Raw genomic sequence first — 14,206 nt, 5'->3', positions numbered from 1 at the left:
CAATTAGAATTTTATTAATTACAGCAAGCAGTAGCAAGCAAAACAGCGCTGGGTGGGTAGGGGTCTCCTAACCGCCCCTCCTGCAGTGTCCCACACTGCAGTGCCCCACACCCCACCCCCCTTATTCAGTCTCTTTTATAGTTTCTTGGAGGTTTCTTCATTCGCGTCTCTTGCGATAGCGGTGGGCGTAGCTTGAGCATCCCTCTGCATCGTGTCTGCGTTGTGTCGAGGCAGGTGATCGTTGGTTTCACAATCGGTTCCGGACAGTCATGGGCGTACCCGGAGCACTCCTACGTTGTCTAGTCCGGTGGCCGTTGCCTGGTGGTCGCTGATTTCATAATCAGCTCCGGCCATCCCCCAACATCCTTAGCCTGTGTCTGCAAGAGAAGCTAAGAAAAGCTCCCTAAATGGTGATTAATCATACATGTGGTCTTGCGTTTTGCAATATGTCTATAGCCTTGCAATATGCCTATAGCCTTGCGGTTTGTAGCAGTTGCTTCTTTATTGTCCTTTTTTTAGTAAAACCACAAGTTGCTGTTTCCCAACTTCACAGATGCTTCCCCTATCTCCTAACAAGCAAGCTAGTCCCTCATACTTTAATTTTATTTTTCCTCCTTTAAAATTCCAATTCCTTTGATGAACAAACAAGTTACCACAGTTTATCGCAATCCCCCATTTTCTCTTTTACCATTTCGTTCATCAAATCGCTTTGCTGTTTCGTAGGCTAGAAGTAAAGTGTTTAGCATTGTCCTGACTAGAAACACCACTAGGACAGAGCAATAGAAAACTAATAATTCGCCAATAAGGGTGGAGTCCTAGCCTTGATTTTGTTTTGTAATATCCTGTTTTCCCCTTTTTGGCTTGCTGCTCCCTTGGTGTTTCGGAGGCACTTAGACTGGTCCTTTGAGGGATCCTAGTACTCGGCTGGCAATAGTTGGAGCATTTCAGCATTGTTCCACTTAGGGGGGGCTTGGCCTTTTCCTCTCTGCCTCGCTCGCCGACTCGGGTGCTTCGAGCCGCGAGGTAAACCATCTTCTCGGCAGCAGCAGTACTCGCCTGAGCGTCCCCTTTTCCGCTCCTGCCTAGCCTTGTACTGTTCCCAGTTCTTATCTTTGACCAGAAGTGGGTTGCAAGGAATCCCCTTCAGTTCCTTTCGACAACACCCTTTTATTATCTGAGCAGCAAATGGAGTGGGCTCGTTAGTATGAAAACAAAAATACTCAGGGTATACTCCCTTGGTAAATATTTCCCACCACTCAGATCCAAAACTGACCCACCGATTTTCCAATTCTCCTATCCTTAGCACAGTTTCAGTTCGTTTTCGCTGAGTTTTATAGCACTCAGTACAAACCCCAATTGGTGGTCTTCCCCTCTGGCAATGGACCCACCACCGTTCTTGGCAAAATTTTACATATAAAGCACACAAAAGGATAACAATCTCCACAACCTTCCTTGTTACAAATCACTATATAGTCTTTAGCTAGTTTGTAATTGTATCCCTTTGCTTCCCCTTATGGTTGATTTGGATGATGTCCACAGAGATCATTAGTTTTTCTTAAGAGTCACTTTCAAGTTCCCAGGCTGGCTAGTCACTCTCCACTGGTTATTTGTGGCAACCGGGCCTTTCACTCGGCTGGCGTGAGTCCACCCCTTTTCGGCCGTCTTGACTGCCGTTTCTGTGATACTTGATCTCCTGGTTTTATCTTATGGATTGGTGGTCTCTGTGCCAACACTTCTTTCTTCCTCAATTCCTGCCTTCTGCTCATAATTTGGGTGATGTAAAATTTAATATGAGAATCTTTTAGGCAGGGGTGGTCTTTGGGCATTCTAAATAACATTTCAAATGGAGAGATTCCCACATTAGTTCGGGGTTGAGTTCGAATGTTCAATAAGGCAAGAGGTAGACACTTAACCCATGACATTTTTGTTTCCAGCATTAACTTTGTGAGGGTTTTTTTTGGTTTTTTGTTTTTGGTTTTTTTTTTTTTGTTGTTTTTGTTTTTGTTTTTGTTTTTGTTTTTTGTTTTTTTGGTTTTTTTTTTTTTTGTTTTGGGTTTTTTTTGTTTTTTTTTTTTTTTCTCCATTCATCCTTTCCACCCTCCCAAGCTCTGTGGATGCTATGGGGTGTGATATTTCCATTGAGTTCCCAAATCTGTCAGGACATCTTTTGCAATTTTAGAGGTGAAATGGGGTCCCCGGTCTGAGTCTAAACACTCAATTAATCCATACCGGGGGATAATTTGCTCTAATAATACTTTTACCACAGTGTTCGAAGTAGCTCAGGCCGTAGGATAAGCTTCCACGTAATGGGTTAAGTGGTCTACCAGTACCAATAAATATTTATACCTCCCCACTTTTGGTAATTCTGTAAAATCTATTTGTATATGTGAAAAGGGTCGTTGTACCAGTTCCCTTCTGCCCATTGGTATTTCTCTTAATTGTTGTTTGTTTATTCTTTGACAGGTTAAACATTGTTGGGTTACCTGTTTTGCAAGATTATAGACCCCTATACACATATATTTAATTGCAAATTGGTCAACCAGGGCTTGAGTTCCCCAGTGGGTTTTCTCATGGATTGCTTGCAGGACCCTCATTGCCATTCCTTTTGGGAGTACCTCCCGCCTGTCCGGTAGTATCCACTTGCCTCCCTCTTTTTCCTTCACCCCCATTTGGTTTAGTTTTTGTTTTTCCTGTACCGTGAAGGCTAACACATGGTTAATGGGTCCATGGAACCGGCAATGTTTCTCTTGGGGGTCTTCACAGGCACACTCATGATTAATGAGTCCGTGGCACCATCAATGTTCCTTTTGGGGGTTATCACAGGCACACTGTATCGAATCAATTCCGTATGCATCCCAACAAGCCCAACATGGTTCTTCCTCTAAGTCAGCTCCACAAGTGGAGCAATTTTCCCTTTGTGCGACCCCCCCCTTATATGGTTTTAAACTCATTAGAGCTGCCTTTTTCGCCTCCTGGTCGGCTAAGTTATTTCCCTGTACTGAGTTTCCCATCCCCACTTGATGTCCTTTTACATGAACAATAGCTATTCTTTCCGGACCTCTCAAGGCCTGGAGCACTTTCAGAATTAATTCCCCATGTATCAACCCCTTTCCCTGTGAATTGATAAGTCCCCTTTCTTCCCAGATTTTACCAAATGTATGAACCACCCCATAAGCATATTTTGAATCAGTATAAATGGTCCCAACCTTTCCTCTTAGCAGTTCTAAAGCTCTGAGCACTGCATACAATTCACATGCTTGTGCTGACCAGCTGGGACTAAGAGGACCAGATTCTATTTTCTTAAGAATCTTCCCATCCACAATAGCATACCCAGATTTCCTTTTCCCTTCAAGGACCCGAGAGGATCCATCTACATAATATCGATATCTTTCTTCTAATTCCTCCTCTTTGAGGTCTGGTCTTATTTTTGTTTGTTCCTCTATTTGCAAAAGACAATCATGAGTTAGTCCCACAACTGGTTCCCCATATAGAAACTGGGCTGGATTTTGTAAGCTTGTGGTTTCAATACTTAACCTAGGAGAAGAAATTAGGATGCCTTCATGCTTTAGGAGGCTGGCATCTGTTATCCATTTATCCGCTTTTTGTTGTAGTACTCCACGGATGTTATGAGGAGATAGAACCTTCAGTTCACTCCCAAAAGTTATCTTTCCTGCTTCTTCTACCAAAAGGGCAGCAGCCACTATTGATTGCAAACAGGCAGGCCACCCTCGACTAACAGGGTCGAGAAGCTTTGAAAGATATGCCACTGGTTTCTTTCCGCCAGCCCATTCCTGGGCTAACACCCCGTATGCCACCCCTTCATTGACATAAATGAATAAAAAGAATGGTCTTTTTAGATCCTGGAGGCTGAGAACCGGGGCATTGACCAATTCAGTTTTCAATGATTTTAACCGGGTCTCATCCTCAGAGCTCCACTTTAATAGCCCATCTGTTGTTAATTTTTCATACAGAAATTTAACTTTCCCACTAAAATTTTCAATCCATTGTCTGCAATACCCAAAAAGTCCCAGTAACTGTCGAACCTGCCTTTTAGTTTTTGGAGCTTCCAGGGAAAGTATTCCTTGGACTCTATCAGTATCCAATTTCTTAGTCCCCTGAGTCAGCCAGTGTCCGAGGTACTTAACTTCCTCTTCCACGAATTGTAATTTCGACTTTGAAACTTTGAGTCCCTTAAGGCTTAAATAATTTAGGAGTTTTATAGTTTCTTCCCTTACTTTTTCTTCTTCTTTCCCTGCAATTAATAAATCATCTACGTATTGCAGAAGCACAATCCCCTCCCCCTGTGAATATTCTGCCAATATTTGTTCCAGAGCTTGCCCAAACAAATTTGGGGATTCTGTAAACCCCTGGGGAAGGACTGTCCACCTCAATTGTTGTTTTCTATGTGTATCCGGGTCTTCCCATTCAAAAGCAAAATAATCTCTAGAAGTTTCCTTAAGGGGACAGGCCCAAAAAGCATCTTTAAGATCTATTACACTATACCACTGGTTTTCTGGGCCAAGTTGGCTTAAAATAGTATGTGGATTGGCTACGACCGGGAATCTCTCAACTGTTCTTTTATTGATTTCCCGCAAGTCATGCACCAATCTGTAACTGCCATTCGGTTTCTTTACCGACAGAATGGGGGTATTGAAAGGGGACATGCAGGGTTCTAAAAGTCCCTTTTCCAAAAGTCTCTTTATTTCTGTTTTTAGTCCTTCCCTCCCCTCTTTGGGTATGGGATATTGCCGAATCCTGACAGGGATTTCTGGGTTCCTGATAGTTACCTCAAAGGGTTCAATATTTAATTTCCCCACACTGTCGGGGGTATACCAAACTTCTGGGTTAATCTTTTTCTCGTCTTCAGCCCAGAGAGGATATAGTTTTACTGTTAGTTCTCCCTTTTTTGCCTCTATCCCTATCCCCAACTCGACCATCAAATCTCTCCCTAATAGATTATAATCTGCTTCTGGAACTAGTAAAAATGACCCAATTCCTAATTTAGAATCACTTTCTAAGAGTACATCCTTAATTACAGGTACTCCAAAGGGTTCCCCTTTGGCCCCAGTCACCTGTATTATTTCAGGTGAAACCTTACACCCTTGGGGAAGGGTCTGGACGGTTGATCTCTCCGCCCCTGAGTCCACAAGGAACTCATATTCTTGTTTTTAATTTTACCAGGGGCTCTGTTCTTTCTCTTGTCCCCAGTAGATAGAGCCCCCGACCCCCTTAATCTTCTTTGAACTGTTCCTCATCAGCAATCTTCTGCCGACACTCTCTCCTCATGTGTCCCTTCTTCCCACAATAGAAACAGACAATGTCTCTCCACCTCTCGACTTCCCTTCAAACCAACTCTCGACTTCCCTTCAAACCATCTTCGCTGGACGTCAGTCCGACCTCTGGACTGACCTCCAGTTCCCCCCACCCCGGGGACTCCGCTGTCCCCCCCCACTGCTGCTAACACGATTCCAGACTGCTTTTTAAAACTCTCATCCTCTCTCCCAACACACACCTTTTGAGCCTCTCACAACAACTCATCCAATCCTCTCGCCTGCCATCCCTCCAACCTCTCCAACTTCTTCCGAATGTCCACCCAAGAATCGACCACAAAATGCACCTTCAAAAGTGTCTCACCCTCTGGGGTATTGGGGTCCACCCCTGAATACAACTGGAAAGCTTTCTTCAATCTCTCCCACTATCCAAAGAGCTGCATATTCGCTCTCCTCTTGGTTAAAGGGCTCTTTGGAGTTAATATATATATATATTTAGAGCTTGACAGATCCAATCCTCAAACGACCCAAACACGGGCCAATACAGCTGGTCTCCCCCTATCCGTTTACTCCCCCCAAATTTTCATACAATAATGGATCATTTTAACCCTATCTTTTCCTTTTCTAGAAGGAAAGGCATCCCAATACTTTACCGTTAAGCCTAGTGGAAGTTTTACCGAGATTCTCCCACCCATGGGTTCAGCAGATTTACTTTTTTCTCTGACCCATCTTCTAGAGTGCCTTCTCCCACTCAACACAAACAATACGACAGTCGCTTCCCCCAATTTGTGGCCCACTCCGTCGCCGGATATGGGAAACGCACTACTATGGGGTCCACACTCACTTGGGGAATCTGAGCTGCCAGTTCCCCTCTCACACACACATTCGCATTCGCTACACTCAAGGACTCCCACCCCTGACCGAGCGACCGAGCAGACCGGACTACTCACGTCTTTCCGGCGCCTCCGTTTCTCGACCGGGGCTTCGCCCTGTGTGTCTTCTTATTCACCTCAATCACCCCGGGACTACACACCCCTAAACGACTCTTAAAGACCCCGTTTCCGGGGTCGAGGCTTTGTCCCTTTCACATGCACTCCGGAGCCCGCTTGTACGGGGCCCACCGTCTTTTTCACACGCACACGCATTCCGGAGCCCGCTTGTCCGGGGCCCACCGAGCACATACACTTCTACTAAATTAGTAAGCCGAAACTTGGGGAAGTTTCTCCGGGGATCCCCCGCCCCAGGAACTTTGACGCAGTCCACCTCCGCGTCTGGGTTAGGCCCGCTTGCTCTCCTCCTAACCCAGGAGCCTCCCCACCGAGGGTAACTCGACGCCGAGGGGGGTGCAGCTCCCCCCCCCTACGTCCCCCAACCCTGGATGCTCTTGGAACATTAGTCCCTCAATCCAGCAGGTTTGAATCAACCCTGGATGCTCTTGGAATATTAATCCCTCAATCCAGCAGGTTTGAATCAACCCTGGAAAAAGGAGGCCCACCACCCACCGGGGGCTACTTACGCTTCCTGCGTGTTCACTCTTCCGCGGTTCTTCGTGCACAAAGATTAACGGGGGTAACTTTGCTTGCTACTGAGTTTTAGGTTCGTCGGTAAAGGCCCAAGGAGGAAGCCCCCCCTAAGGTCCACCGCAAAAAGGCGGTGGGGTGCCTCACCCTAGTGGGGCCTCCGTCCCGGGTTTCCTTTATCTGAGTCACGGCACCAAATTGTGATAAATATCTCCTAACAAGCAAGCTAGTCCCTCATACTTTAATTTTATTTTTCCTCCTTTAATATTCCAATTCCTTTGATGAACAAACAAGTTACCACAGTTTATCACATCCCGATTGTACCCTCGAATGCTAAACCCTCCTACCCCTACGCAGTAAAAGAATCCTCACCCCGCCCTTCGGGGCTCTCGGAATCTGCCTCCCTTCTGCTTCGTTGTCTCCCTGTTTGCCCCTTCTGCGACCCTTCAATCAACGAGCAGGATTTCAGCAGCCCGAGTGTCCCTCCCGTTCTTCTGGTGGACCCTCAGATGTACCAGCTATCCGAGCTTCGTGCCGAGTGGCTAAAAGCCCCCACGGCTCGGCAACTGGCTGCCCGAACAGGGACGGACACCAGCGGGTCCAGTCCTTGACCGTCTCCTGGAGATTGCCTGCTCTGTGACCAGCCTTCTCCAGGACTGCAAGCGGCGTTCGGGACCAGTTCCAGGGACAGTCGCCCTTTCAGTTCGGAAGGCTTCTGTCTCCTGGGTTCTGCTGATAACCGACGGACCTTCGAGCTGCGCGGCAGCAGCAACGCCCTCGGACCAGCAGAAGTTCCACCAGACCCCTCTTCGATGTCCCCGTTTTATGCCTGTGTCCTTCAGAGGTATGCTTATCTCGCTTTTTCTTACGCCTGACTAGGCTTCACCTCCCTTTTTTGTTTCTTTTTGTTTTTTTTTTCCTTTTCGAAGAGGGTGATTTAGCTGTGAGACCTGATATAATGGGTAACCGCCTGTCTCCAGCTCAACGGGAGTTTTAGATCCAAATTAAGTCCCACCTTGTTTTAAGGAACATTTCTTTTAATAAGAGAGATTTAAAGCCTTTTGTTAAATTTATTTTTGAACATTTTCCTGCTACTACACGGGAAGATGTTTTGGTGCCTGATCTCTGGGGAAGAGTTGGGAGAAAGATTTACGATTTACAAGTTCAGGGGAGGATTTCAGTCGGTCGTTTTTTTCCGCTTTTTCATTCCATTCTTAATTTGTTAAAAAAGAAGAGAGAGAGTTGGGTCCCCACTTCACCTACCTCGTGTTCCTCCCCCCCAATCCTATTCCCTCTTCCCCTAAGGGCGGATCGGGAGACAGATCCTGCCATACATCGGCACAGAGCTGCTGCCGTCTCTCTGCTGCTTCCCGATCCTCCCTGTCCCATTCGTGTGTTGGGACTGGCCACCCCAACACATGTCATTCCTGTTCCCTCTATACCAGAGACCCTAATCCTAGTTTGAAACCCTATTGCTCTTTAGAGGACTTAAGTGAACAATTAGGACAAAATGGCGCCTGCCTCATGGCGAAAAAAGACCAGCCCCAAGATGGCGCCCCTCCTTCTCCTTCACGCCAGAAAATTCCTGACATCTCGCCCCCGCCTCCTCCCCCACCTCCGTCGAGTGCCGCCCCTGTGTCGGGACCCGTCCCCTCCTTCCCTCTGACCACACCCCTGGGTGGGCCCTCTGTGGCTGGGACCAGCCCCCAAGTGGGCCCAGCCCCCGTGGGTGAGAACCCCCCACCAGAAAGTCACGCCCCAGTGGGTGGGTCGGGACACGCCTCCTCCTCTCCTGCCACTGCCAGTACCGGAACCAGGAAGAAGCCCGGCCAGAAGCAGGCCGTCCTGGCCTGTCGGACGCACGGTCTCCGGGACCCACCGGCCAGGGGGAGGCACCGTGCCCTAACCCAGCCTGCTTCATCCTCGGAAGAGGATGAGGAGAGTGGCAGTCCCCAGCATTCCAACAAGTCGAGGAGGGGGTTGGGCAAAGATCAGAGAGGAGGCAATTAAGGATGGGAATTTGGAATTGGCGCGGGACTTGGGCAGCTTTGCGGCACCGGTCATCCTCCGGCGGGGGAGGGAGCCAAAGTGGGAGCAAATTCCATACGCTGAGGTGAAGGAGTTAAGGAAGGCTGCCAAAGATTATGGCAGAAACTCGCCTTTCTTTAAAAATGTGCTGGACTTAACATTTGCTGGACGTTTGCTAGTCCCCCATGATTTAAGGTATATTGCTAAGGCACTGTTTTCTCCCACCGAATGCGACCTCTGGGAGATTCATTGGAAAAAACTGTTGAAACCACTCCTGCGCAAGTATGATCTCGCAGAGGTGGTGGGAGAGGGGGACGAGGCAATGGAAGCCCTTGCTGGAGAAGGGGAGTTCAGCAGTCCGGAGGACCAAATTCTACTAGCACAGGAGCTGCTTCAGGACATAGCAGCAGCGGGAAAGGAGGCACTCCTGAAGATACCGGATGGTAAGACCCCCCTCCAAAACTTTTCTTCTATCATGCAAGGGCCTGAGGAGACTTTTATTACTTTTGTTGATAGACTGAAAGAGGCCATTGAGAGACAAATAGACAACGCAGAAGCTCGTGCAGAGCTTCTACGAAAGATGGCCATTTCTAACTCTAATTCGGAAACAAAAAAGATTCTCCGTGCACTACCTCAGGACCCCGAGCCCACCATCTCTCAGATGGTGGAGGCTTGCACAAAGGCAATGTCAATGGAGCACACGGTGGCCCTGGCTGTCAGCAAAGGGGTGGGAGAGGCCATGATAAACTTACAAAATACGCGCTGTTTTAACTGTGGTCAGCTGGGTCACATCCAGGTGAACTGTCCCCACTGGCCACAGATTCAACAACCTATCTTGCCCCCCCCAAGACCATATCCTAGGAACCCATTTTATCAAGATCACCAGTTTCATCTACAGCGACAAGGGTACCAGCCAGCGGGAAACTGGCGGCGAAGCGCGAGGAAGGGCCGCGCGACGACACCAAGTGGCCCTTCTCAGCATCCCAGCCTCCCGACCATCAGGGAGGACAAGTGGCCGCGCGGCCAAGTCCAGCAGTTCAGCGCAGCCACGAGGACGGACTCCGCCTCTTCCGCCGGACAGGTACCCTAAATCAGGGCAATCGTCAGGTCCTCCGCAGCAGCGTCACCATCTCTCTCCAGGATGAGGACCTGACGAGAATTCCTGCTGGGTTCCTGGGCCCCCTTCACGACTGTCGGGACACCACCGTGCTCATCTTAGAAGACTCCTTCAACACACCAAATGAAATCACCATCTTACCTGAGGTAGTGTGTTTTCCACCAGGAGAGGAGATCACCGTCTCCGTCATTTGTAACCACCCGCCATTTACTTTAAGGAAAGGCGATCCTTTTGCTTTGCTTTACGTACTGGACACCCACGACGACCCGGACACAGAGAGACATGTTTTCTTCACCCAAAATGTATGTAAAGAAAGACCATTAATTGATGCCAAACTTTCTTTCCAGGGAAAGTCGGTGCAGATGCGGCTCATGGCAGACACAGGAGCTGACGTGACCATCATCCCCCAGGTGAGGTGGCCCAGCGACTGGGAGCTTGTGCCCCCTTGCGGCAGGATCTCCGGTGTGGGCGGAGCGGTCCACTCTCTGAGGAGTAGGCATCTTGTGTGCGTGGAAGGTCCGGAAGGACAATTGGCAACGGTGAGACCTTTTGTTGTCTCTTCAAACATACTATTATTAGGAAGGGATGTTTTATGCCAATGGGGAGCCCGCCTCGACATCCCTAGCCCTTTGTGGGATTTTTAGTGTGGGCCACTGCAGAGCGCACTTCCCCACCCCTGACCTGGAAAACCAACACAGCGGTCTGGGTGGATCAGTGGCCCCTTCCATCAGAAAAATTGAGTGCGCTTCATAAATTAGTAGAGGAGCAGGTGAAACTTGGGCATTTAACACCTTCTACCAGCCCTTGGAATAGCCCTGTCTTTGTAATTAGAAAACCTGGCACAGACAGGTGGCGCCTGCTCCAAGACCTGCGAAGGGTTAATGATGTGATAGAAGATATGGGTCCCATTCAACCAGGCCTTCCGTCACCTTCTATGCTCCCCAGAGACTGGCAGCTAGCAGTGATAGACATCAAAGACTGCTTTTTTAACATTCCGCTCTACCCCGGGGATGCTCCCAGGTTCGCCTTTTCTGTACCATCATTGAATAGGGCTGAACCTTTTAAAAGATATCATTGGACATCCCTGCCTCAGGGGATGAAAAATTCCCCTGTGCTCTGTCAGACTTTTGTAGCGCAGATTTTATCACCTGTGCACCGGCTTTTCCCTGAGGCCATCATCCTGCATTACATGGATGATGTGCTAGTTTGTGCTTCCGACTCGACATACCTAAAGGCAACACTGGACAAGACTATTAAGGCTATCAAAGCTGCAGGGCTCCAGATAGCAGAAGAGAAGATCCAATTCTCAGCACCATGGAGGTACCTCGGATTCCTCATCACGGGAAGGACAGTGACGCCACAGACCCTGACCATCAACGAGGATCCGAAGACTCTGCGAGACCTTCAGCAGCTGTGCGGAACGATCGCCTGGATCCGCCCCCTCCTGGGACTGACGACTGAGGAGCTGTCACCTCTCTTCTGTCTGCTTCGAGGCGACGGAGACCTCGCCTCACCACGCGAGCTGACACCTGCCGCGCGGGAAGCCCTGCAACGGGTTGCTGTTGCTCTGAAGTCTCGCCAGGCACACCGCGTGGTCCGGACCCTTCCCGTGAACTTCGCGGTGTTGGGTAAGTGCCCCCACCTCCATGGACTTCTCTTCCAGTGGGATAACAGAGCATCTGATCCCCTAGTCATCTTAGAGTGGCTCTTCCTACCACACCAGCCCTCTAGGACGATCACGACCCCTGCAGAATTGCTAGCCACTTTAATAATGAAGGCACGACACCGCCTCCGAACCCTCGCAGGGTGTGAGCCTGAGTGCATTTACTTACCTGTTACATTAGATCAATTGGACTCGTTGTTGCAAACTAATGAAAATTTGCTCATTGCTCTGGACAGCTTCCCCGGACAAATTTCGGTTCACTATCCTAAGCATAAATTGTTTAAGGATACATTGCATTTGGCCCCAAGAATGTTTAAAAGTAAAACACCAATTCCAGGTGCTCTCACGGTGTTCACCAATGGGTCGGGCAGATCCCACAAATCGGTGATCACTTGGAAGGACCCGGACAGTCAGAAGTGGGAGTCTGACGTCCAAGTGGTTGAGGGTTCCCCCCAGATGGCGGAACTTGCCGCAGTCGTGAGAGCATTCAAAAAATTTCAACAGCCTCTGAATGTGGTCACTGATTCGGCCTATGTCGCTGGGCTAGCAGAAAGGGCCGAAGGTGCCCTCCTCAAAGAAGTTTCAAACAAAAATTTATACAGTTTACTCTCTGATCTCATTTGGCTACTTTCCCATAGAGAGCAACCTTATCATATCATGCACGTAAGGGCACACACCGATTTACCCGGAGAGATCACTGAGGGTAATCGGAAAACGGACCTCCTAGCCATGTCAACACAAATATCTGCAACCGCTTCAACCACCTTACCAGACATACTCCGGCAAGCGCGGCTCAGCCGTGCATTTTACCACCAGAATGCCCCGGCTCTAGTGCGACAATTTAAGATCTCGATAGCACAGGCAAGAACCATTGTTTCTACCTGCCCGAGCTGCCAGTCTTTCGCTCTTCCTTCCCTCATTTCGGGGACAAATCCCCGAGGGTTGGGAGCGCTAGAGATATGGCAGACAGATGTAACACACTTTGAGCCGTTTGGTCGGATGAAATACACACATGTCTCTATTGACACGTTTTCCGGCGCAGTGTTTGCCTCCGTCCATGCAGGCGAAAAAACCAGGGATGCCATTAAACATCTTTTCATGGCATTCTCTACGTTGGGAGTCCCATCTCACATAAAAACTGATAATGGCCCATGCTATGCGTCAAAGCGCTTCGCTGAGTTTGCGCAACAGTGGGGAATTTCCCATACCACCAGAATTCCCCACAATCCTACAGGACAGGCGATAATAGAGAGGGCCCACAGAAATCTAAAAAGGCTCCTTGAACAACAACATAACCCGGACATTACAGTGAGCCCAGCCAAAAGGTTATGTAAGGCCCTGTATGTCCTGAATTTTTTAAACTGCTCAGAAAGGGAGCCTGACCCTCCTATTATCCGCCATTTTCACAATAACACCAGAGCGCAACTCGCCGAGAGGCCACCAGTCTTGATAAAGGACCCAGAATCCAAAGCTATCCAGGGCCCTTTCCCTCTAATAACCTGGGGGAGAGGGTATGCCTGTGTTTCTACAGATAAAGGACCAAGATGGATTCCGGGGAAATATGTCAAGCCCTTCGTAGAGGTGCCAGCTCAGCAAGACAACGTGTCCTTGGTGCAAACCACCGAGAACACCTCATCGCTGGACGGAGTTTCCACTGCCTGGAAGAGGAGGAGAAGAAAGACCGTTCCTCCCAATATCGTCACACGTGTCATGATTACCCGAAGATATTTTCCCCCGCTGAACTCTACGTACCCAATTACCCCATCGCCCCCTGTACCCTTTCCTTTCCCCTAACCTCCCCTTTCCCTCAATCCTTGCCCCTTTTCTCTAATTTTATTTAGTGCTAATTTAATAAATAAAAACGGGGGAGGTTGGGGAGGGACCACTGAGGAAAATTTATCATTCAAGTTATGCTTTCTTTTATCACAAGACGCTGAGGATGACTGCCGCCTTGAGGACACCTCTGAAACATCTGATGCTCCTGATCGTCATCATCTGGCTGTCACCGGTCAGGCGCTGGATAGTCCCACAGCCGAGAGAAAACATATGGGTCACGCTGGCGAAGTCCGTGAAGCAGGACAACTTCTGTATGGCCATGGGAAGTGTGGACAATCCGTTATCCACGTGCCTGGTAGGAGTCCCCCTGTCGCCAAACGACTATCCATATGCAGGAAAAAAACCTAATCCTGTGGACACCTGGGATGAGTGGACGAGGATTCTGCCACATGCACCACAGGAGCCCCAAGAATTGGACCTATTGGGCTCCTCTCAGGCAACATATTGTGTCAGGTTTAGGTACCAGCCCTCCCAGAAAGACTGGGATCAAATGGCTAAACTCCACCCCGCTGGTACCCAAGAAGTAAAAAGACACGATGTATCTCCCCACGATCGGAGATACCATGCAGCAAATTGGTGCAATTACACCTCGACCATGGTATCTAGGTCCTCCTCAGTTCCCAGGGTGCTCCCCAGGGGGGTTTTTCTCATCTGCGGCCACAGGGTGTGGGCAGGGATTCCCTCCCAAATCCAGGGAGGCCCCTGCAGCCTTGGGCAGCTTACCACACTGACACCGAACAAAACCCAAATTTTAAATTGGAAAAACGAAAAT

The 14,206-nt window shown here is 48.9% G+C and overlaps 1 protein-coding gene across 1 annotated transcript; it reads left to right on the top strand.

Annotated features, from left to right (window-relative positions):
* Positions 1–7,268: 7,268 nt before the first annotated feature.
* LOC128816958 (uncharacterized) lies at positions 7,269–13,867 on the top strand. The gene is made up of 6 exons (XM_053994985.1): positions 7,269–7,634; positions 8,998–9,261; positions 9,717–10,081; positions 10,283–10,345; positions 11,059–11,563; positions 13,529–13,867. The coding sequence occupies exons 1-6, from the start codon at positions 7,616–7,618 to the stop codon at positions 13,780–13,782; spliced, it is 1,470 nt and encodes a 489-aa protein (XP_053850960.1). The 5' UTR covers positions 7,269–7,615; the 3' UTR covers positions 13,783–13,867.
* The last annotated feature ends 339 nt before the right edge of the window (positions 13,868–14,206 follow it).

This window comes from Vidua macroura, chromosome 19 (genome assembly GCF_024509145.1).
Source record: "Vidua macroura isolate BioBank_ID:100142 chromosome 19, ASM2450914v1, whole genome shotgun sequence".
Lineage (NCBI taxonomy): Eukaryota > Metazoa > Chordata > Aves > Passeriformes > Viduidae > Vidua > Vidua macroura.
The sequence above is the reverse complement of the archived record's forward strand: the minus strand, read 5'-3'. Positions and strand labels throughout refer to the sequence as shown.

What these genes read in the sequence shown, in the direction of transcription:
- LOC128816958 (XM_053994985.1), top strand. An exon ending in ACTCCTGAAGATACCGGATG is followed by an intron (nt 9,262 to 9,716) that starts GTAAGACCCCCC and finishes TTTCATCTACAG; the next exon opens with CGACAAGGGTACCAGCCAGC. An exon ending in ACGTGACCATCATCCCCCAG is followed by an intron (nt 10,346 to 11,058) that starts GTGAGGTGGCCC and finishes GTGCTCTGTCAG; the next exon opens with ACTTTTGTAGCGCAGATTTT.